The following is a 21,845-nucleotide window of genomic DNA, read 5'->3' as shown; positions in this document are numbered from 1 at the left end:
TCCTGGAGTTGCGCTGCCTGGCAAAGGCCTGGACGTTGCCTCCAACAACAGAAAAAAAGTGCCCGAAACCATGTTGCATTGCAGCCTTCAAGTTGGCCTGCATTTCATAGGCCAGTGGGTGCTTTGTACACTGTGTCATATGCTACGGATTGCCCCAGTGAATCAACCGGAAATATCAAACAGTGGGCCTTGGTGGCAAAAAAATAGAGGGCTCAACACAGAGCTGGGAAGTTGGCTTGGTTTAACAGGATAAAGGTGAGTGTCAGAAGTACATCCACTGTACCCTAGAGCTAATATGTCAGTAAAAGCCATATATTCTGCTGCTTTGTCTTACAAGCTGCAAAAGACAGTAAGTCCTTACTACCCCCACTTGTCCTTCACTGGCCTTGCATCAAGATGATTCTCGTGAATACTCACTCAACATGTAACAGGTGCATGTTCTTCAGCAATGTTTTGTAGGTTTTGATAGCTAAAGTTCTTGATAGCTTGTGTTGTGATATGAGGGCCATGGCATTGTTGGGTGTTCTCTTGCTGAGGACATGCACGTAGATGGAGCCCAGCATCATGCAATATCATATGGGTGAATCTGTCATGCATGATGTGGGCTACGTGATTGACAGCCCAGGCGGTAAGTCCTTGCTCTCCATTTCTGATCTCAGTATAACTGATGTAAGGATCAAATGAACACATCACAAGATGGATTGTTCGGCTTGTATGGAGCCTCTTGGGCTCGCTTGTACATCTGGCCAACGATGTAACCAAGGGTTGGGGAAGACGTCCCATCGAGAAAAGCTTGTACAACCTGGGTGATTCGCTGTCCATACAGGTTATACCCCGCATCTCTTTCATACGTAACAACCAATCTAAAAACTGAGCCAAGGTCCACTTAGAATCTTGAATGGCATCAAGGATGGAGCTGTTTGGGGTGACTTGCGAGGTGTTTGAGAGGGGGTTTGATTCTCACTCATGTAGAGGAACTAGACTGTATGTATTATTGATCTACTATGTATTGTACATTCAACTGTCTTGACATGATGCTGACCACAGTGATAAGCTCTCGGTTGGTTGAATTGCTAAGCTGTCTGAGTTTCATTTGGCGTGCAGGAGGCGAGAAGAAATTAATGTTCTATTGGTACCGAAGGGGCACCTCCCGCACGCCACCGTTATTTCGGACTAGACTAGCCTATCGATCTGACTTCAGCTGTAACCAAACAGGTGAACCATGAAGCTCAACCTCAGCTGCTACTTTCCGGTGGAGCCACCGTTTTTCACGCAAATCATTTTTGAGGGCAATCTCAAAGTCGATTTGCTGTTGCGGGAGTTCCACAAGCGGCTCAAGGAGGAGGTTGACTATGATGTCCCACTGAGGGACCTTGTGTTGTACAAGGTGCGTCTGCCACCTAGTCTACGATGCCAAATGACTGACCCTGGATAGGCGGATGTCAAGATAGAGCCCGAGGTGGATCTGACAGACCGTGTCATTCAGTGGCTTCGCATCCAGCCAGAGGCAGCCAAGCTCAGTGTTCTACGTAACATTAAAGACGTGTTCACCGAAGCCCTGCCAAATGATACTCTTCATATCATTGTTGCCAATGCTGAGAGTGCGTTTTTTCATGTGTTTCCATACCCCTCCCTAGCCCCCTCACCCCGTTTCAGCCAAGGAGCTACTTGACTTTGTTGACGATCCTCAAGCACGGTCTCGGATACAGATTAAGAAAAGTACGAGTCCACCCACTTGTCACTTGTTCAATCCTCATGAATTTTGCAGAGCTCGGCAAGCAGTTCGCCAAACTATCATCCAGCCCCTCCCCATCTGCAGTTGTAAGGAGCGCTGATGCATTGGCAAAGTTCCTCAATGCCGATGGCCATCCTGTGTGCCTCGATCAAGTCCCAGCCGCCATGTTCAGCCCGCCACTTGCGCACCTACAACGGGCCCTCGCCGAGCTTGGCGACCTCGAGGTGACCGAACATGATGTCAGCCACGCGTCTAGCTTCCTCAGCAGTACAATCATGTCTTATCACAATGAGGACAGTCGCCGGAACGCCATTCGGCAGCACGTCGACCACTTAATGGGGGAGCCTGGTCAGTGGGAGGAAAGGCTTGACCGGGTGGGGAACATCCAGCCTGATGCGAGTTGGTGGCAAGGTGAGTTCCCTGTCACAATCCTGAAGCTGAAAAATGCCCCTGGTATTGGCGGAGATCCTTTTGTTCAAAGTCTTGCCGACTACAGCAAGATTGTGTCGGACCCCCAGGTGCGGCAGCACGCATCCACGTTCGTATCTCCGTTGAAGTGTTCTTTCTAGCTTGCGCACTTTCAAGGATCCTGCAATTTCCCTGTCTTGCTTCTCGGTCTCTCGGGAAATCGGATCGAGATTGGTGTGGCTGTCTGTGTTGGCTCTATCTACGCATCCAGGCTAGTCGCCTTCAATATCACCCCCGGATTTCACTTGTCCGAGAACATCATCCATGCGGCTCGAATCTTCAGGTGCCTTTCATCGTGTCGAGCGGCACTGGCAGCGCACTACCGCGCAGTTCAGGGCAACCACGTAACTATTGCGGCAATCTACCCTGACCCAACCTCAGTCTCTGGAAATGCATTGCCGTGCCTGACCTACCACGGTGTCCTCTTGCGAACCGGCGAGCACGTTTCGACCAGCTTGGCAGACCTGGAAGTTGGGACCACCGCGCTGTACCGGGCTACCCTTGGTGACGCTGCTACCCCTGATGGTGCTACCGAGGTTGTCGTCAAGTTTGCGAGTCGATACGGTAAAGCAGCCCACCGCCTCTTATCCGATGCCAAACTGGCCCCAAAGCTCCACTGGTGCGAGCCAATCATCGGGGGCCTTTTTATGGTCGTCATGGACCATCTCGAAGACGGTGCATCAATCTGGCGACTGCGAAACAGTTCAAGGCCCAAACCTGTTCCCGAAGCTGTCTTGAGGGATGTTAAAAGGGCACTAAAGCTCTTGCACGAGAATAGGTTTGTGTTCGGAGACCTGCGTGACACGAATGTTGTTTCTTCCAAGGAGCAAGGGTTTCTCGTTGATTTCGATTGGGCTGGGAAGGAAGGAGAGGACAGATACCCAGCCGCGCTCAATGAAAATAATAAGTGGCATGCCGAGGTTCGTGCGCACGCCGTTATGAGCAAGGCGCATGATGATTATCAGTTCGAGCAGTTGGAGGCTCAGCTGAAGTAGTTTGTTATATCCTTTCAAGACCTTTTGTACCATAGCTCCCAAAATCGCATTACATTTGTCACCCACTCATTTTCACCGGACTTTCACAGAATATGCAGTTGGGAGGGATAACATGACTTCTAGTTCTCGCACAGGTTTGATATTACAAGTGCAATGGAATAGGCTGCTAAAAGCTTGAACGAGCTGTAAGACTTCTCATTTTAATCTGACGTAGTTACTTGCAGATAATCCAAGAGTATAGTGATGCATTGAATCATCTTTATATTCTTGTGGTGCACGTGTAGTAGTACCTAACAATAATTAATAGTATTGAGTAGAGAGGATACTGACAATGAAAAATGGCCATCTATGCTTCCGACTTTTCTTTTTCTTCCTCCGTAGGATCGTGGATAATCCTCATAAAATCCCACCATTGTGGTCCATACAAATAGTACAACACTCCAAAAGTCGCGCCGCTCAAATGCGCACAATGATCAAACATCCTGTACCAGAGCCAGAGATCAGCAAAACAAAATCAAAGCAGTAGCAATACAATCTCTTACTTCCAACCACGCAATATACCAATAGCATCCAAGGCTATAATAGCACCCACACCTGACTGGATAGGAATTGCAAAGAACGGGAGGAATATGAGGCTGATACTAGCATCAGGGAATGCCAGTGCGCTGAGTGTGACAGCTATTAAGAACAAAGCTTGAAGGAAGTGTCTAGCCACTTGCTGAGAGCAATCAGGGACTGGAACTAGAGTCCAATGTGAGTAACTGGATTATTAGAGAGTATGACAGGTATACAGTACCTAGAGTCCAATGTGGGTAACTAGAGAATAGGAAGCATTGGACTCTGCAGTACTGTCCGAAGTTTTGTAAACAAAGGTAAACAAAGCAGCCACAAAGACGAAATAATAGAGAACACAATCAATAGTGAATGATAGAAGAATAGATAGAGAAAGGAATGAAAATATATAGGTAGCACAAAGTAACACTCCTCCCTGATGCTGCACCTCCCAAGCATCAGCTCCCCCCTGATCTACCATCATCTTCCTGAACGCTTCTACTTTAGGCTTGGCAAGAGCCTTGGTCAACAAGTCTGCAGGCATTTCAGCAGTGGGAACAAAGGTAGGAGCAATCTTCCCAGAGTCAACAACATCTCTCAACCAATGCCATCGCAGATCAAGGTGTTTCATCCAACCATGGTGCTAATAACACTAAGTGAAACTACAATAGATGTTAGTTTAAGGTGATCTCTAATAAATGTAATGTAACATACCTCAGCCGCTGCCCAAGAGGCTATAGAAACGACTGAGGTATTCCTATACTAAACCCCCTATACCTCAGCCGCTGCCCAAGAGGCTATAGAAACGACTGAGGTATTCCTATACTAAACCCCCTACTACTTATAGTCGGAGGTGCTACTCGCTACAGTATAATGACTCCTAGGAGTATAATTGTGCTCCTAGAAGAACAATGGCTGCTTCGGCAGAGACCAGGTTTATCCAGTTTTGTCACTCCTACTCGAGTGCAACCGTAGTCCCATGGCTTTAGAGAATTTCCAGTGTTTTTCATGAGTGAGGGGTTTAGTGAGAATGTCTGTAACCATATCTCCTGTAGGAACATATCTGATTACTGCCTCTCCCTTTGATACTAAGTCATCTCAGATGAAATGATATTTCCGTTGAATATATTTTGTGTGAGCACAGAACTGTGGATCTCATATAAGAATGATAGCTGCTTGATTGTCACAGTGCAATGTTGTAGGTCTATTTTGAGCATGTCCAATTTCTTCAAAAAATGTCTGAAGCCATGCAAGGTGTTGTCCAGCATTGCTCAATCCAATGTACTCTGACTCTGTGGAGGATAAAGCAACCATGCTTTGTCTTTTGCTTGTCCAGGAGATTGCTCCTCGGATGGTGATAAAGACAAACCCTGATGTTGATCAAGACGTGTCTGGGTCTCCAGACCAATCTGCATCTGAATATCCATAGAAATCCATGTCCATGGAGACATCTGTGCCATCATATTGTAGTTCCATGTCCCTGGTTGCTTTCAGATATCGGAGGACACGTTTTGCAGCTTTCCAGTGATGGCTCCTTGGAGCTGAGCTATGCCTGTTTAGTATTCCAACAATGTAGGCAATGTCTGGGCGGGTTCCGAGCATGGCATACATGAGGGAGCCTACAATTGAGAGGTATGACACTTGACATCCTTCAATATGCATCTCGTGTTGCATAATATCTTCCCCTGGAGCATTTGCAAGGAGTTTTGATCCATGGGCTATTGGTGTCCATACTGGTTTGCAGTTCTTCATTCCAGTACGCTCTAGGACTGTGTCAATGTATTGGCGTTGCAATAGGGATATTGTTGTGTTTGAACGATCACGTTGGATTTCTATTATGAGGATGTATTTTGCTTCTCCAAGGTCCCGCATTTTGAATATGGATTCGAGTTTGGCTTTTGTGATATCCATGAATTTTCGGGATGAAGCTCCTAGGAGGAGGTCATCTACATAGACAACAACAAAGCATATTTGTTTGTTGTCCCAAAATACATAGGGTCATGTTCCTGCATTTAGTCTTGTGAAACTGAGCTCCTGGAGCTTGCGGTCAAAGGTTTTGTTCTATGTATGACCAGCTTGTTTTAATCTGTAGATGGATTTTTTCAACCTCCAGCAGTATCCAGGTTGGATAGGAACACCCCCTGGAGGAAGCATGTACAGTTTTTCTCCAAGTTCTCCATTGAGATAAGCTGTGGATATATCCATTTGATCAAGTTCTAGGTCGTACTTTGCTGCCAGGGCTAGAATAATTTGGATTGACTCTAAGTTTGCAACCGGAGCAAAAACCTCCTGGTAATCAATCCCCTCCCTTTGAGTAAAACCTCGTGCAACAATCCGGAGTTTGTATCTCTCAATGTTTCCATTTTGATCAAACTTGATCCGGAACACAGGTTTTGATGTGATGGGTTTTACTCCCTTCGGAAGTGGAACAGTGTCATATACCGCATTAGTATTGAGACTTAGGAGTTCCTCCTCCAAGGCAGACTTCCATAATTCTCCATCCAGACGTGATAAGGCTTCCTTTAGTGTCCTTGGAAGGTCTGTGTTAGATGGACCAGTACTTGCTATTCCAGCAAAGAATGTCTCCTCTGTATCAGATGTTTCTTCATGAACCTCAGGATTGTTAGGTTTCTCCATGGAGTTGTTATGCTGCTCTTTTCGAGACTGTTCCTCATCTAGAGTCCTTTGATAATCTCGGTTTTTGTCTGCAGGACGGGTCTGGCAACTGCTTCTGCGTACTCCTAGGACTTCAGCAGGCATGACTGCTCTTTTAGGAACTTATGCAGGTACTCCAGGGAGTAGACGCATTTGTGTATTTGTTGCCCCACTCACTCCTGAAGGTGTTGAATCACTCCTCGGAGGCGTTGAATAACTCCTTAGAGGTGTTGTATGCCTTCCAGAAGCTAATCCAATGAACAGGCTGTCTAGCTGTATTCGGACTTTTTCCACATCAGCTGGCTGTATTCGGACTTTTTCCACATCAGCTGGCTGTATGTTGAGGGGCTGTCCTCCCACTGACTGTGACTCTACTTTGGTTGTAAAGACTGTTGTGGAGGGTGTCTTAGCTGATCAGGTGCTCCCACTGCTCTCGGATTATCTTCATGCTGATATGGTTCTATTGCTTGTGGAACATCTCCTTGGAAATGTGGTTCCATTTGCCATTCATTTGGATCTCGGATCCGAGGGTCAGGATCATTCATTTGGATCTCGGATCCGAGGGTCAGGATCATCCTCTTCCAATGTTTTTTGGTCTGGATAGTGAGCATTCTCTGGAATGAGTCCCTCCCACTGATCTGTGCTAGTGTTTGTGTTCCAGGGAGCAGTATCATCCTTTTATACCTTTCCGGATTCATTGAATATAACATGCCAACTGGAAAACACAGTTTGTTTTTCAGTGTCTAGGAGTTTGTAGGCTTGCTTTCCATGTGTGTAGCCAATCATTATGGCTTTGTGCCCCTTGGAGTAAAACTTCCCTTGCCTTTTGTCTTTCGGAATCAAGGCATATACTTGGCATCTGAAAAGGCGAAACAAAGTTGGATCAACTCTCCTTTTAAATAGTATTTCATATGGGGTCTTTCCATGGAGTCCTAATGCTGGGCTGCATGCTGTGATATATGCAGCTGTTTGCATGACATCTACCCAAAATGACTTTGGGAGCTTGGAATCATGGAGCATAGTGGTTGCTAATGTAGCCAATGTCTGATTCATGTGTTCTGCAATGCCATTTTGTTCCGGAGTATCTGCAGCTGTAGTTTTTTGGATGACACCATCTCCTCGGAGTTGATTTTTGAATGCATTGCCAGTATATTTTTATAACAACTGAGCTGCACTACTGGAAGAAACCAGGCAAACTCAACGTCAATTGCAAGCAGGTAGTTGAACAGGTTGTATAAAGACTAAATCAAAAGCTAAGGTATGTACATCGTTGAGTATCTACTTATATATGTAAAAACTCATGTCAGCCATGAGGCGCTGACTGATAGACAGGAGGATGTAGCATGTAGCTTGGTAAGATGATTTGTAAGTAATCACATGACTTAAAGTCACGTGATGAGATAAGATATAGATAAAGGAAAAAGCTATGTGATAAGATAAGGAGAGATAAGAGTCTCGACGTCTGAGTTTGAGAGAAAAGGTGAAGTGTCAGGTGTGAGAGAGAGGGATCGTGACATTACCCCCCCTTTAGGACTTTCGTCCTGAAAGGTTGGTTCCAATTTGCCATTTTCCCAATTGAATATTTTACGATTGTGAGATGGTTCAGTAAAGTTGTCGAATGTTTTGTAATGAAGTGAGATATTTATTCGGCGTGGAGCGGATGGGAAATGATCGTGGAAATCTTTGACTAATTCTGGCAAGTTTTTGACGTTTTGCTCAGGCTCCCATGTTCGTTCTTCTTTTCCGTATCCTTTCCAATGTACCAAATATTCTAACTTGTCACGTTTCTGTTACAATAGACATAACCAGCACCTACTTACGCTTCACTTTTTGTACTTTAACTTTTCATTTTCCAAGTCACATGATCAGTCATGTGACCATTTACTTTACTTTACATTTTCGACTTTTTATAAATCACATGACCAAGTCACGTGACACATCACCTGACCAAAAGTCTAGGCTCACCATGTGACCGGTCACATGATAGACAAGCGGACTTTAAACTTTATTTGCAACTGTATAGTATACATGTACAAACAAACCTGTAGTAGTATAAATACCCCAATAGATCCAGGAGACTCCTCAGCGAGTCCTCCTGTTGTCTAGCACAACTAACTCACTGCAGCCTAAGGGGTAACCACTCCCCAACTTCCTCTTTTATATAGTGTGTTCCTGTGTGCGCCAGAGTAACTAACTCTTGGTCGTTACAGTTTCAATCATGAGTCAAGTATTTTTTCTACTTCGTATTCTCTTTGTCTGTTTACTTCTGCAGGAGGTGGAGGTTTGGGTTTTTATTGTCCCAAAAAAGTTGGTTCTTTATAAGGATGTAGGATTTTTTCATTGAATACCGGGTATACATTTTTCCATCTTCCGGGCAGCTTTAATTTGTAGGCTGCCGGACCGGTTTTTTTTTCGACTACAAATGGTCCGTGTTGTTTGTCATCCAATTTCTTTGATGGCTGATCAGTTGTGATATGTTCAGCTTCTACGTAAACCTTGTCTCCTGGTTCATACTCAAGACTTTCCTTTTTTGTCTTATCGTATGATTTCTTCATAATCTCGGCTGCCTTTGCCAGAGATTTCTCTGCTTCTTCTCTTGTTTCTTTCATCCTCTCTACAAATTCTTCCGCACTTTCACTCTTTTCTACTATTTTTGGGTGTTGCCCGTTGTTTAAATAAAAAGGACTAAAGCCACTAGCTGAGTGTTCTTTATTATTATAGGAGAACTCTGCTAATGGTAGCCAGTCTGCCCAATCATCTTGCTTATGGTTAACAAAGATTCTGAGATATTGGTCTATCTCTTGATTGATTCTTTCTGTTTGGCCATTGGTTTGTGGGTGATAAACAGTGGATGGGTTTCCTTTTATACCTAGCATTGTATAGAGATCCTTCATGAAGTTTGAGACGAACTGTACTCCTCGGTCCAATATGATCTTATCGGGTAATCCATGGAGTTTGAAAATGTTGTCTCTGAATAATCTTGCTACTCCTTCTGAGTTTAACTCGGCATGAGTAGGCATGATCCTAATCATTTTGGAGAATCGATCTACGACCACCATAATAGTATTATACCCTTTGGATTCTGGTAGCGGTCCGATAAGATCCGTCGATATGATTTGCCAGGGGCGGCTTGGGATCTCATTCGGATGTAACGGTGCTACTTTTTTCTGATGATCTGTTTTTGTGCGTTGACACGTTTCGCAACCGGTTATGTATTCTTGGATGTTTTTATCCATGTATGGCCACCAATACGATCGGGTAATTTATTCCTTTGTTTTATACCGGCCTGGGTGACCAGCTATTGGGGAATTGTGGTTGTCTCTTATGATCGTTTCTCTGAGTTTTTGGTCTTTTGGGACATACATACGACCTTTGAAGTAAATGAGTCCTTCATCGGTCCACCAGCCGTTGTCATGCACCAAAATTGATTGGTAGCATGGACAGGTGTCAATAATGAAGCGAATATTCAAAAAGACTTGCCTTTGCGCCACACAGGCACAGTACCACGTGGAATAGTAATTAATATTGCCTGTTTCGAACTTGTGGCTGATCAGCACCACCTCTATCAGGCAATCCAGTCATGCTCACCTTTGCTTTTCCATCCGGTACTTTCCGTGTTTCGGCATTTCGGCAAATTTTTGCGTCGCCACTGGCTACACATTGCATTGCGCCCTCGCTTTTGTTGTTTCCCTTACTCCCCTTCCTTTGCCTAGCCCCACCATGGGCCCCTTCCTCTCCTTTTTATTCTCACCTGATGGTCATTTCTGGATCCCCATTCTAATCCACTTTTTCATCACCTCCACCCTCCTCCTCCTCATATTATTTGTACCCCCACCATTTCTGATGTCACCACTTCCTATCCGCTTCCATTGCCAATCCGTTGACTACCACGTGCCACTGCTGATATCAGTAAAGCCCTGGTGGCTGGTCCAAATAGGGCAACAGGTCCATCTTCATGATGTCGATCTGCCATCACATACTATCAAAACATTGGTCGCTCGTCTTGCCTGGTTGGAGCGTGGGTGGGTAGTTTTTGAGCTGGAGAAGGTTTATCCCCTTGCGTCGCCCATGTTCATTGCTGTCCCATTCACTTGGGTACACTTATCTTTTGTCCATTGTCTTCACTACAGCTACACCTACCATACGCTGCCTGGGACTCACTTGTTCCAAATTGGAACTACTCCTCTCCCTCCCTCATTTGATCAGGTGGTCCAACACAACCAATCCATTGGTAAGGCCATGGAACTGTCAGATTTGGACTAGGTGGTGGACCGGTGGCTACAGTGCAATTATTTTTGATTTTTGAATCATTTTTATGGACACATATTTTTTTAGAATGCCTGACTGACAATAAAGGAACTGTGTTGATACTGATAGTGTTTTGCCTTTGCCTTTTTTTACTGCATCTTCTCATGACATCACAATTTTCTTGCTCTCTTTTTGCTATTTGGACTTTCTTTTATGGCTGTACAAACCTGTGACATTACTTACATAGCATTCATTGTTCTATCCCTTTCTTTTCCTTTTTTGACAATCTTATCCTGTACTATCTACGCAGGATTTGTCAGCGTACATTCCTTCCTTCATGTTCTTTCTCATTCTTTTTGCGCAGCTATACTGTGCATAGCCTACCTTTTTTTTCACTATATAAACCCCTGTATTTTACCTTGTAACAACAACAAAGAACTCCAATCCAGACTTCTTCTTTAATCTCAAGTTCACTACTCTTCTACTTGTGATCCAGTGTAGTCACAACACTTCCCACTGCTACCACTGTTAATTGCTGTCACCGTCACTTCCAACTTTTGAAGTCATTGCCATCCCTTTCAATTAGAGTCTTTCTGAGCACTACAGTCTGTGCATCAGGAGCTGCTATCACTGGGAACCTTGTCACCTTGTCATCCTTGTCATTCTCAAACCTACTTTGTGCTACAATTAGCAAGGTAGTGCTTGTCTATACTCACCACAAAGCCCCCTATCTTTCTATATTCCAACTATCCCTCCTCCTCAAAACCCACACCCATACATCTCTGGGTTCTACTTTGAAGGATTTTTATACGTACCACCCCACGAACAACCAGACCACTCCACTGTTCTAGGAGGCAAAGCCCATAAACAAGTTCCGTGGAATCTGGGAGGATTGTGTGTTAGTTTGTTTTGTGTGTGGTTTTCTAACAGCAGTTCTCATCATTGACACCGGAAGAACACTTAACCAATGCTGTGGAGATACTGGAAGCCTATAAAAAGGACCACAAGCTGCGTTGAAGAGACAATCACCCCACTTCCAACAAGCCTCTGTCTCTCAACACAAAAACATGTCTACTTCTAACTCCACCGGCTTCCCTATCACCACCTACTCGATACCCGGCGACGCCGACCTGCTAGCCAACGAACGAGTGTCTTTTGCCTGTGGGCAACGACACAACGAAGCCGACATCGCTGATACCATAGAGCTAATGTCAGCAAAAGTCACCTATACCTATCTCTTTTATGAGACCGAAAAACGCTGCCCCCATGCGTATTACGCTCTTTCTTCCATGCATACCTTCCTTGCCATAGACCTCATAGCTGACAAACTCCTAAAAGCCATAGACTCAATACATTCGTTGGAAAGTGAGCATTTGCAGCTCAAGAGTTAGGACTTGAGTATCTGTCGGGCACTCTGGATGGAAAAGTTAGTTTTGGAGTCTTTGGAACAACGCTTGAGGATGAGCTCCTTGAATGGGCAGATGGACTCGGCAAAGGAATATTTGGAATCAGGCGGGAGGACATTGCTAAACGAAGCTCGCACGCGGATAGAGTGAGATGGTTGTACGAGTACTCCTCCGCCCGGTTTGTCCCTCCGGTCCTCGTCACACCCAGACCAGACCAGTGTTACCCTGGAGCGCACTTACCACATCATCACCCGTCGACCTCCACCCATCCCGTCGGAGGAAAAATATATTCCCACCGTCCCAACCAACCTGATCTCACAAAGGTCGAACCACTCCAGTCCCCGTTCCATTGGGTCGAACCCAAAACCACCATCTCCCCCATCATCTCCACCTCGACCAGTGCCAAACACCCAAACCCGGAGCCTGACAAACCGACGAGGAGCCTGACACGGCCGGCAAGAGGTGATACTCCAGATCCCCGCCGCCAGAACTCCATTGAAATTGCAGTCTCATATGTCAAAGGGACAGAAAGACAGTCCGCCTGGCACAATGCACAGGCCTGAGACTGGCTCTCCCTCTAACCCAATCAATGTAGATGACGATGCAGCCATGATTGATCAGTTCTATGCAGGAACGTACGACCTGGGAGATGATGATCCAACCACTCCCCAATCCGACACCTCTTCTAATACCCAACAAAGATACCACAAAGGTGTTCGTAACAACACTCCATACTGCCAAAACTGCAGTTGGAGTGATCATCGCACATACTATTGCGAAGCCTACTATTGTCCCGACTGTGACCGTCGTGCACCGGGACATAGTTTCAATTGGTGTCCCATCCGCAGGGAAGACGAGGATAGGATCCTGATGGAAGGATTACATGGAGATGTCAGCTACAATGACAGTTACAATATGGACAGCGAAGGTACCAAATTTTGGTGAAACTCAGAGCAAGTAAGGGGGTAATGTTACGATCTCTATTGGACATTTAAGGACTACTCATTTCTTTTTACTCATCGGTTATACCATCGGACCAATGACTCATTTCCTTCACGTACACTTCCATTCCTCTCGCATTCACAGTACCTATTATAGTACTTAGTCCTCAACAGACGGACCTGCCCTAGATAGGACCTAACTCCTATCACCAATTCCTTTTCATTATAAATACCATGTAACAAGTAGTAGTATTCTCTAATACGATTCTACACAGTTTACGCTTACAAAGCTAGACTCCCAAGATCAGACTTCTACTCAGAAGAAGACCAACTCTCGTTGGAAAACCTCCACTCAGAACTACACTCTCGAACTTGTCTTCAGATAAGTCTCTTTATAAAACCTCGACAAACCCTCAGACTTTGTTAAGCACTTCGTGCGTAACAGCTCCTAGAACATAATCGCTACTATCCGCTTCTACTCGGTATTGACCATCATTGGTCGGGAGTGCTAATACGGGGGTTGAACTGATTCTCTTTTTAATCTCTTCAAATGCTTTTTTTTGTTCTTTACCCCATACAAACTCTTCTTTACCGGTTAGTTTAGTAAGGGTTTTGCTATTGATCCAAATCCTTCGATAAATCTCCTATAGAAGTTTACAAATCCTAAAAAGGCTTGTACTTGTTTCTTTGTTGTACATTCCGGCCAATCTAGAATTCCTTTCACTTTCACCGGGTCCATGCGGATTTTGTTTTCCGAGATAATTAGTCCCAGATATTCTGTTTCTGTTTCTTCAAAATCACATTTTTCCGGTTTTAGATATAGGTGATGTTCTCTAAGAATTTGAAGTACACGTTGCGTCATTGCTCGGTGTTCTTCGATTGTTTTTGTGAAGATCATGATATTGTCTAGATAGATCACTACCTTTCCTTCATCAATTAGGTCTTTGAATATTGAATTCACCATGGTTTGGAACGTTGCTGGAGAATTTGTCAATCCAAAGAACATAACTAACGGTTTGAACAAGCCGCGATTGGTTTTGAAAGCAGCTTTGTGTTCGTCTCCTTCCTTGATTCGAATGTTATTGTATCCCCATCTGATATCCAGTTTTATGAAGTATTTGGCGCCTCTGAGTTTGTCTACAAGTTCATTAATCAGAGGTAGTGGATATCTGTTTTTGATGGTGATTTCGTTTAACTTTCAATAATCTTGTACGGGTCGGAGTTTACCGTCTTTTTTTTTGATAAAGAAGAAAGGAGAAGCAATTGGAGATTTACTGGGTCTGATGCATCCTGAGTCTAAGTTCTTTTTTAGGAATGCATCTAACTGTTCTTGTTCTCCTAATGCTAAAGGATAAACTTTACAGTCTATCGTGTGATCACCTGGTATCAGCTCAATCACGTGGTCCCATTGTCTTCTCTCGGGAAGGGCGTTGAATTCCTTTTTATCAAAGACATCTTTAAAGTCATGAAGGTGTTTTGGTACTATTCCTTCAAAGCCTCCTGTTTTTTGATCTTTTCCTGCTGCTTTGGCAAGTTGTTGGGCTGTTGTGCCGTGAGCGCGGATATGATGCATTACGTCAGGAATGGATGTGTCTTTGACATTTAAGAAAAAAATTGAATTGGATGATTTTATCCCCCTCCTTAAGATTGACCTCAGGGCAATACGTCTCGAAATCTTCTTCAGGATCGAAAAATCTTACCATCATGTTGCAGTCTGATGGACATCTGTTGAAGTCTAATTTTGACGAGTTCCAGTCTATTGTGGGATTGTGCTTTTTTAACCATTTGTGGCCTAAAAACATCCTATCAGTTCCAAGGTTGGTAACCGCCAGTTGGAGTCTTTCGGCGTGGTTATTAATCTCTACTAATAGTTCTACGAATTCTTTAATACTGCCATCTCGGTTAAGAGTGCCGTCAGCATTATAGACTGGAATTGGTCTAGGGATTCTTTGCCTTTCATATCCCTGTAACAACCAAGAGTGATTTACTCTGGCGCACTCAGAACACACTATAAAGAAGATGAAGTTGGGGAGTGGTCACCCCTTAGGCTGCAGTGAGTTAGTTGGTATACAACAGGAGGACTCGCTGAGGAGTCTCCTGGATCTATTGGGGTATATATACTACTACAGGTTTGTCTGTACATGTGTACTATACAGTTGATGAAGGCAGTGGCTGATGATGTCATAGGGCCTAGCCCGTATGGCCAGCTCCACTGCGTGAGAGAGTTGAATCTAAAAATAAGAGAAAGGCAACGCGGCGCGGGAAAGGGGAAATGCTGCATGGCACTTAAAGTATATAGTTGAAGCGGAGAATAAAAAGAAAGGAAATGTCCGGAAATTGTGTTATCGTAACACTACCCCCCTTCTAAGGCTCGACTTCCAGGCGAAACCAAATGTTGGAGGTAGTGGTGAAATTTTTGGGCATAGGTTGAAAAAGGGAATTAAAAAGTTTTGAATCCATGCCTCTAAGCTTCCTGGGAGCTGAGGGATTCTTAGAATAAAATTTGCGAACAGCGTTGCGGGAGTTTTCCAGATGGGATTCTGGTTCCCACGTTCTGTCCTCGTCTCCATAGCCCTTCCATAGGACCAGGAACTCTAATTTTCCACGCTTTAAGTGTGCGTCTACTACTTGTTTGACCTTGAATTCTTCTTCACCTTCCTGGGTGACTACAACCGGTCTGGGCCGGTCTACACGCTGTCCCGGTGTCGATGATGAGAACTGTTGTTAGAAAACCACACACAAAAACAAACTAACAAACAATCCTCCCAGATTCCACGGAACTTGTTTATGGGCTTTGCCTCCTAGAACAGTGGGTGCTCTGGTTGTTCGTGGGGTGGTATGTATGAAGGTCCTTCAAAGTAAAACCCAGAGAGATATGGGTGTGGGTTTTGAGGAGGAGGGATAGTTGAATTTATAGAAGATGGGGGCTTAATGACGAGTATAGATGAGCACTACCTTGCTAATTGTAGCACAAAGTAGGTTTGAGAATGACAAAGATGACAAGGTGACGAGGTTCCCAGTGATAGCAGGCTCCTGACGCACAAACTGTAGTGCTCAGAAGGACTCTAATCGAAAGGGATGACAGTGACTTTCAAAAATGACGAGTGACGATGACAGCAGATAGCAGTGGTAGCAGTGGGAAGTATTGTGACCACACTGCAGTAAAAAAAAGGGCAAGGAAAAACACTATCAGTATCAACACAGTTCCTTTATTGTCAGTCAGGCATTCTAAAAAAATATGTGTCCATAAAAATGATTCAAAAATCAAAAATAATTGCACTGTAAATGAATGTTCTGCTGAAGAAAAAGAAACTGGAGCCACCGGTCCACCACCTAGTCCAAATCTGACAGTTCCATGGCCTTACCAATGGATTGGTTGTGTTGGACCACCTGATCAAATGAGGAAGGGAGAGGAGTAGTTCCAATTTGGAACAAGTGAGTCCCAGGCAGCGTGTGGTAGGTGTAGCTGTAGTGAAGACAATGGACAAAAGATAAGTGTACCCAAGTGAATGGGACAGCAATGAACATGGGCAATGCAAGAGGATAAACCTTCTCCAGCTCAAAAACTACCCACCCACGCTCCAACCAGGCAAGATGAGCGGCCGATGTTTTGATAGTATATGATGGCAGATTGATGTCATGAAGATGGACCTGTTGCCCTATTTGGACTGGCCGCCGGGGCTTTGCTGATATCAGCAGTGGCACGTGGTAGTCAACGGATTGGCGACGGAAGCGGATAGGAAGTGATGACATCAGAAATAGTGGGGGTGCAAATAAGAGAAGGAGGAGGAGGGTGGAGGTGATGAAAAAGTGGATTAGAATGGGGATCCAGAAACAACCATCAAGTGAGAATAAAAAGGAGAGGAAGGGGAGTAAGGGAAACAACAAAAACAAGGGCGCAATGCAATGTGTAGCCAGTGGCAACGCAAAAATTTGCCGAAATGCCAAAACACGGAAAGTACCGCATGGAAAAGCAAAGGTGAGCGTGACTGGATTGCCTAATAGAGGTGGTGCTGATTAGCCACAAGTTCGAAACAGGCAATATTAATTACTATTCCACATGGCACTATGCCTGTGTGGCGCAAAGGCGAGTCTTTTCGAATATTCGCTTCGTTATTGACACCTGTCCATGCTACCAATCAATTTTGGTGCATGACACCGGCAGCGGTCCTTTGTAGGGTTTCACACGGCTAATATTGACCGTGGGCACTACCCTCATTTGTTTTGGGAGTTCCAGCTCCACTGTGTTGGGTTTGACTTCCTTAATCTGGTAAGGGCCAATCCACTTTTTGGTCAGTTTTCTGGACTGCCGATCTTTTAATTTTAGATGGTCGGTGTCTAACCAGACCAGGTTGCCGACCTTGTAATCAGGGGCCTTAGAGCGTCTACGCTCTGCCCTGTCTTCCATCTGCTCTGCAGTTTTAAATAGCGCCTTGCGCGTTTCATCTAAGACAGATTTCATGTCTTTTGCCATGTTCCCAGCAGCCTTGTTTTTGCTTTTGCCAGGTTCTACACCCATTTTGGGGAGGTACGATCTAGTAACCTCGAATGGTCCTTTTCCTGTAGCCGACGACTGTTTGACATTGTATGAGAACTGGGCTATCTTCAGCCACTTGGCCCAATCCGTCTGCCTGTCATTAATAAATATCCGGAGATACTGTTTCAACTCCTGGTTGAGTCTCTCCGTTTGTCCATCAGTTTGCGGATAGAACGCTGTTGATAATTTAGGTTTGATGCCCACCATCCGGCATAATTCTTTTGTAAATTCGCTAGCGAATTGTGGTCCCCTATCGGAGATCACCGTCTCTGGTAATCTGTGGATGGACCATACCAAATCTTTAAATAAATCTGCCGTACCGGCAGCGGTAATGGTTTTGTTGGTAGGTATAAAAACCACTTCCTTGGAGAAGCGATCTACTACTACCATTACTAAGTCATACCCGTTTGACTCGGGCAGATCCGTCGTGAAATCAACCAATATATCCTGCCAGGGTCCAGCTGGTATTGGGTTCGGCATGAGTTTACCGGCCGGCGGTTGGTGGCACATCTTAGACAGGATTTTACGTATTCCTGTACGTCTTTGACCATGCCAGGCCACATGTAGTTTCTGGAGATCAACTCCATTGTTCGTTGCCATCTAGGGTGCCCAGCCACTGGAGTGTCATAATGTCTATCTATTGCCTTGACCCTTGCGGACTCAGGCACATAGATTTTGCTTTTAAAATAGAAGAGCCCGTCTTCCCATAAATAATTTTCATTGCCGTCAAGGCGCGCCTTCTCTTCTGAGGAAATGTCTTTCTTAAAGACTTCTAGAAGATTGGAATCTTGCCCGATTCCAACATTGGCAACCCTTGATTGATCTATCAAGGTAACACCTTTGTTGTCATCTTTGATGCCGTTGGCATGATCCTCTCGTCTGGACAAAGCATCTGCTTTCCCCATTGAGCTTCCAGGCTTATGAATTAATTTATAATTAAACCTTGACAAGTACACCGCGTAGTGGGCCTGTCTTCGGTTCAAGTCTCGGGCCGTCATAAAGTACTCTAGGTTTTTATGATCGGTCCAAATTTCAAATTGGTGTCTAGCACCTTCTAAGTAGTGCCGCCAGTGCTCTAGAGCTCTAATGATGGCCAGCATCTCCTTATCGTATATTTGATAGTTGTGCTCTGTAGGCAACAAACTATGCGATAAAGAGGCACAAGGCCTCCAAAGATTGTCAGGGCATTTGATTGATAGAACAGCCCCAGTAGCAAAATCAGAAGAGTCGGTTTCTAGCCAGAACTCTTTATCTAATTCTGGAAATGCTAATATGGGCGCTGTTGTGAATGCCTGTTTAAGCTTATCAAAAGCTTCTTGTTCTTTGGCGCCCCAATGCCAGACAATGTCCTTTTTTGTGAGATCGTTCAACGGTCTCGTGATTTTTGCAAAGTTTTCAATAAACCTTCGGTAGAAATTGCCTAAGCCAAGGAAGGCCCTAACTCCTTTGACACAAGTAGGTTCTGGCCATTCCAAAATAGCTTGAACTTTCTCAGGGTTCATCCTGATTCCGTTCTGGCCTATGATCATACCGAGGAAGTCTACTTCCTTCACTTTAAAATTACATTTTTCGGGTTTGATGAATAGGTCCCGTTCCTGTAAGCGGCAAAGGACTTCTTGCACGATCTTGTCATGCTCAGCTTCATCGTCCGACTTTGTAAATATTAATAAATTGTCAATATAAATGACGACACAGTTTTCCATATCCGCAAAGATCTCGTTCATCATGCTCTGGAAGGTTGCCGGTGAATTGGTCAACCCAAAGGACATAACAAGGGGTTTGAAAGATCCTCGGTGGCACGTGAACGCAGCCTTCCAAGCATCTTCTTCTTTGATTTGTACATTATTGTATCCCCATCTGAGATCCATCTTTGTTAGGATCCTGGCGCCAGCCAATTTGTCCACTAGCTGACTAATTAAAGGCAGCAGATACGCATTTTTAACCATGTGCTCATTCACGTAACGATAGTCCATAATCATTCGCTTCTTACCATCCTTTTTAGGAATGAAGAACACCGGGGAGGTCATAGGATTTTTGGAAGGTCTGATGTAACCCTTCCTAAGTTGTTCATCTATGAAGCTAGATACCTCATCTCTTTCTGGAGCAGAGAGCGGTATCATATGTCCTTTCCTGGGTTTGAAAGTGTCCTTCAAATCTATAGCATGGTCCCAAGGCTTAGCCTCTGGGAAGTGCTCTGATTTGTGTTTTGAAAAGACTTTCCAGAAGTCATGGTACTCAGGAGGTACCAGCCTCTTAATCTCTTCCTCAGGTTTTACCTCATCATTGTCATTGTCGATCTTTTCTAAAGATCTGAGCTCGTAAATGTGACTAGCGTTTAACTTTTCAAGACGCTCATCGTGACGGACATGATTTGGTTTACCCAAGTTCACACATTCCTGAGGGCAACGTGACAATGTGACAACCCCTGTCTGCCAGTTGATCTTGGGATTATGTTTAAATAGCCAGGTCCAGCCTAAGATTAAATTAATCTTCCCTAGTTGGGTAGCTTCGGCAGTGACTCGTTCTCTGTGTCCTTGGTATTCGACCACAAAAGAACATTTGTGCGTGATGCAGCCACCTGCGTTAAGCGTACCGTCAACGTTATAGACGGGAATAGATACATCTAATTTTACAAGGGGGAGTCCAATTTGCTCCGCCCAGACCTGATCTATGAAGATCCCGTTAGCGCCTGAATCAAGCAGTGCGCTAGTTGAGTGTACTTTGCCCCGGGCAAGGTTTTCCACGCCAACGTCTAAACAAATCTCCTTTTGGAATAAATACGTGCGCATCAACACATGCCTTGGGATTTCGGGAAAGGGTGGCTCCAAAGAGGAAGGGGAAACATTGAACTTTACATGTTTTTCTATTTTATTTTTACCAGAATCAAGCACCCTAGTTTTTGTCTCGCCGGGGCCACGCTCCAAGGGAGACGCTGGTGCAGCGGTAGTATCATAAATATTACAGTCACAATGTTTCATATAAGTACAAGCTTCTGATAACAAATTTAGAAATTTATTTACAAATTGGGGAGCCATCCCCGTCTTTCCTTTATTGCTCGTGCAACACCCCGGAGCAGGGGCCACTTTGTTGTGGTTTACTTCATTTTTAACAGGAGCGAAGCCCCGAATTCTTTTCCCTGAGCCTTCATTTCATTGACCTGTTGGTCATAGAAGAAGGCCCGGATTTCGTCGTACGAACAACCGGCCAAAGAGTTGAGCCAATCGTCCGGCTTCTCGGATTCTAGTTGGCGCACCTGGCGCCCTTGGTTATTTTTTTGTTGGGCGGCCTGCGCCCCATTTCCGCAATCTTGGGACATGTGTCCTTCTTGGCTGCAATTGTAGCAGTTCCCCTTGAATCTGCGCATGTGTCCGCCTTGGACCGCACCGATATCCATGGGGGCTCCCTGCCCTGGTTGCAGCCCGAACAGCTTGAACCCGTGAGAGTGATTATGATTTTAGTTTGATGACCCAGGGCGCCTCTGAGATGTGTTGTTTTGTTTGGTGGACCCGCCACCTTGGTGCATAGTGTAGAGCTCTATGGCTCTACCAACTTGTCGTACTTCCTCAGCCGCCAGGGCCAAGTTGTCGCTTCGTGTATCCTGCAGATAAATCTGTTCTGCAATGCAAGGGTTCACATTGTGTTCTAGCAGTTCTACTGCGTGTTCATTGCCAAGACCCCCTTGGATTGAGAGGGCCAGGAACCGGGTTACGAAATCATCCGTCCTCATGTTTCCTTGTTTGAAGGAATGGATTTGCTGACCTGCCCAGTCACGCTCAGCTTGCGGTTTGAAATATTTTTTGATCTCTATCTTGAGATTGTCCCAGGTGGGCCACACTCCCGCAGTGTAGCACTCCTGTAATTGTACTTGGGCGTATCGACCCGCCACAGGTCCTTTTAGGCGAGATAGCACTGCAGTGGCTACCTCAACATCGTGGGCAAACGCATCCCAGTTTGCTTTGACCCAAATTTGGAGTTTAATCCACCATTTGGCGAATTGCGCTCTGTCTCCCTCGAAGGCGCCGGGGTCAGCGATGACTTCGACCTTTTTGTTGAACTTCTTCTCTACCGAGGGGGTTGCTACAGGGGGGTTTGCCTGTATCTCGGTGAGTTGCGAGGTTAATGCTGCAATCTGCGTGCGCATGGTGTGCAGCAGAGCATTCATATCTTGGGGTTGCAACAACATGTCAACTTGTTCTCTTTGGTAATGTAAAAAAAAGGTAACTGGGGGTCCCCGCTTGCTATCTGCGGATCAGCCTCTTCCCAGCTGAGTATCGGATTTCAATCTCCGACTACCCACACTATAGTATT

At 45.0% G+C, this 21,845-nt stretch overlaps 6 protein-coding genes across 6 annotated transcripts; 2 read left to right on the top strand and 4 right to left on the bottom strand.

Annotated features, from left to right (window-relative positions):
* Positions 1-186: 186 nt before the first annotated feature.
* On the bottom strand, positions 187-916 carry SERLADRAFT_399999 (uncharacterized protein; the record flags this gene model as incomplete). Its single annotated transcript, XM_007322696.1, has 5 exons — positions 187-255; positions 309-349; positions 486-628; positions 697-826; positions 881-916. Coding segments are annotated over 3 exons (178 nt in total), but the record flags the coding sequence as incomplete, so codon positions are not given.
* Positions 917-1,825: 909 nt separating this feature from the next.
* On the top strand, positions 1,826-3,265 carry SERLADRAFT_477272 (uncharacterized protein; the record flags this gene model as incomplete). The annotated part of the gene is made up of 2 exons (XM_007322695.1): positions 1,826-2,253; positions 2,305-3,265. 2 exons carry the CDS (start codon positions 1,900-1,902, stop codon positions 3,196-3,198), a joined length of 1,248 nt encoding a protein of 415 aa, XP_007322757.1.
* A 3,511-nt stretch (positions 3,266-6,776) lies between these two features.
* SERLADRAFT_442137 (uncharacterized protein) lies at positions 6,777-7,458 on the bottom strand (the record flags this gene model as incomplete). The annotated part of the gene is made up of 2 exons (XM_007322694.1): positions 6,777-7,001; positions 7,090-7,458. The coding sequence occupies 2 exons, from the start codon at positions 7,456-7,458 to the stop codon at positions 6,777-6,779; spliced, it is 594 nt and encodes a 197-aa protein (XP_007322756.1).
* Positions 7,459-11,720: 4,262 nt separating this feature from the next.
* SERLADRAFT_442135 (uncharacterized protein) lies at positions 11,721-13,004 on the top strand (the record flags this gene model as incomplete). Its single annotated transcript, XM_007322693.1, has 3 exons — positions 11,721-12,018; positions 12,045-12,458; positions 12,520-13,004. The coding sequence occupies 3 exons, from the start codon at positions 11,721-11,723 to the stop codon at positions 13,002-13,004; spliced, it is 1,197 nt and encodes a 398-aa protein (XP_007322755.1).
* A 1,732-nt stretch (positions 13,005-14,736) lies between these two features.
* SERLADRAFT_343572 (uncharacterized protein) lies at positions 14,737-14,946 on the bottom strand (the record flags this gene model as incomplete). Its single annotated transcript, XM_007322692.1, has 1 exon — positions 14,737-14,946. A coding segment is annotated over one exon (210 nt), but the record flags the coding sequence as incomplete, so codon positions are not given.
* A 6,045-nt stretch (positions 14,947-20,991) lies between these two features.
* SERLADRAFT_442132 (uncharacterized protein) lies at positions 20,992-21,678 on the bottom strand (the record flags this gene model as incomplete). Its single annotated transcript, XM_007322691.1, has 1 exon — positions 20,992-21,678. One exon carries the CDS (start codon positions 21,676-21,678, stop codon positions 20,992-20,994), a length of 687 nt encoding a protein of 228 aa, XP_007322753.1.
* Positions 21,679-21,845: the final 167 nt, after the last annotated feature.

The sequence above is a fragment of the Serpula lacrymans genome (assembly GCF_000218685.1).
Source record: "Serpula lacrymans var. lacrymans S7.9 unplaced genomic scaffold SERLAscaffold_13, whole genome shotgun sequence".
In the NCBI taxonomy this organism is placed as follows: domain Eukaryota; kingdom Fungi; phylum Basidiomycota; class Agaricomycetes; order Boletales; family Serpulaceae; genus Serpula; species Serpula lacrymans.
The sequence above is the reverse complement of the archived record's forward strand: the minus strand, read 5'-3'. Positions and strand labels throughout refer to the sequence as shown.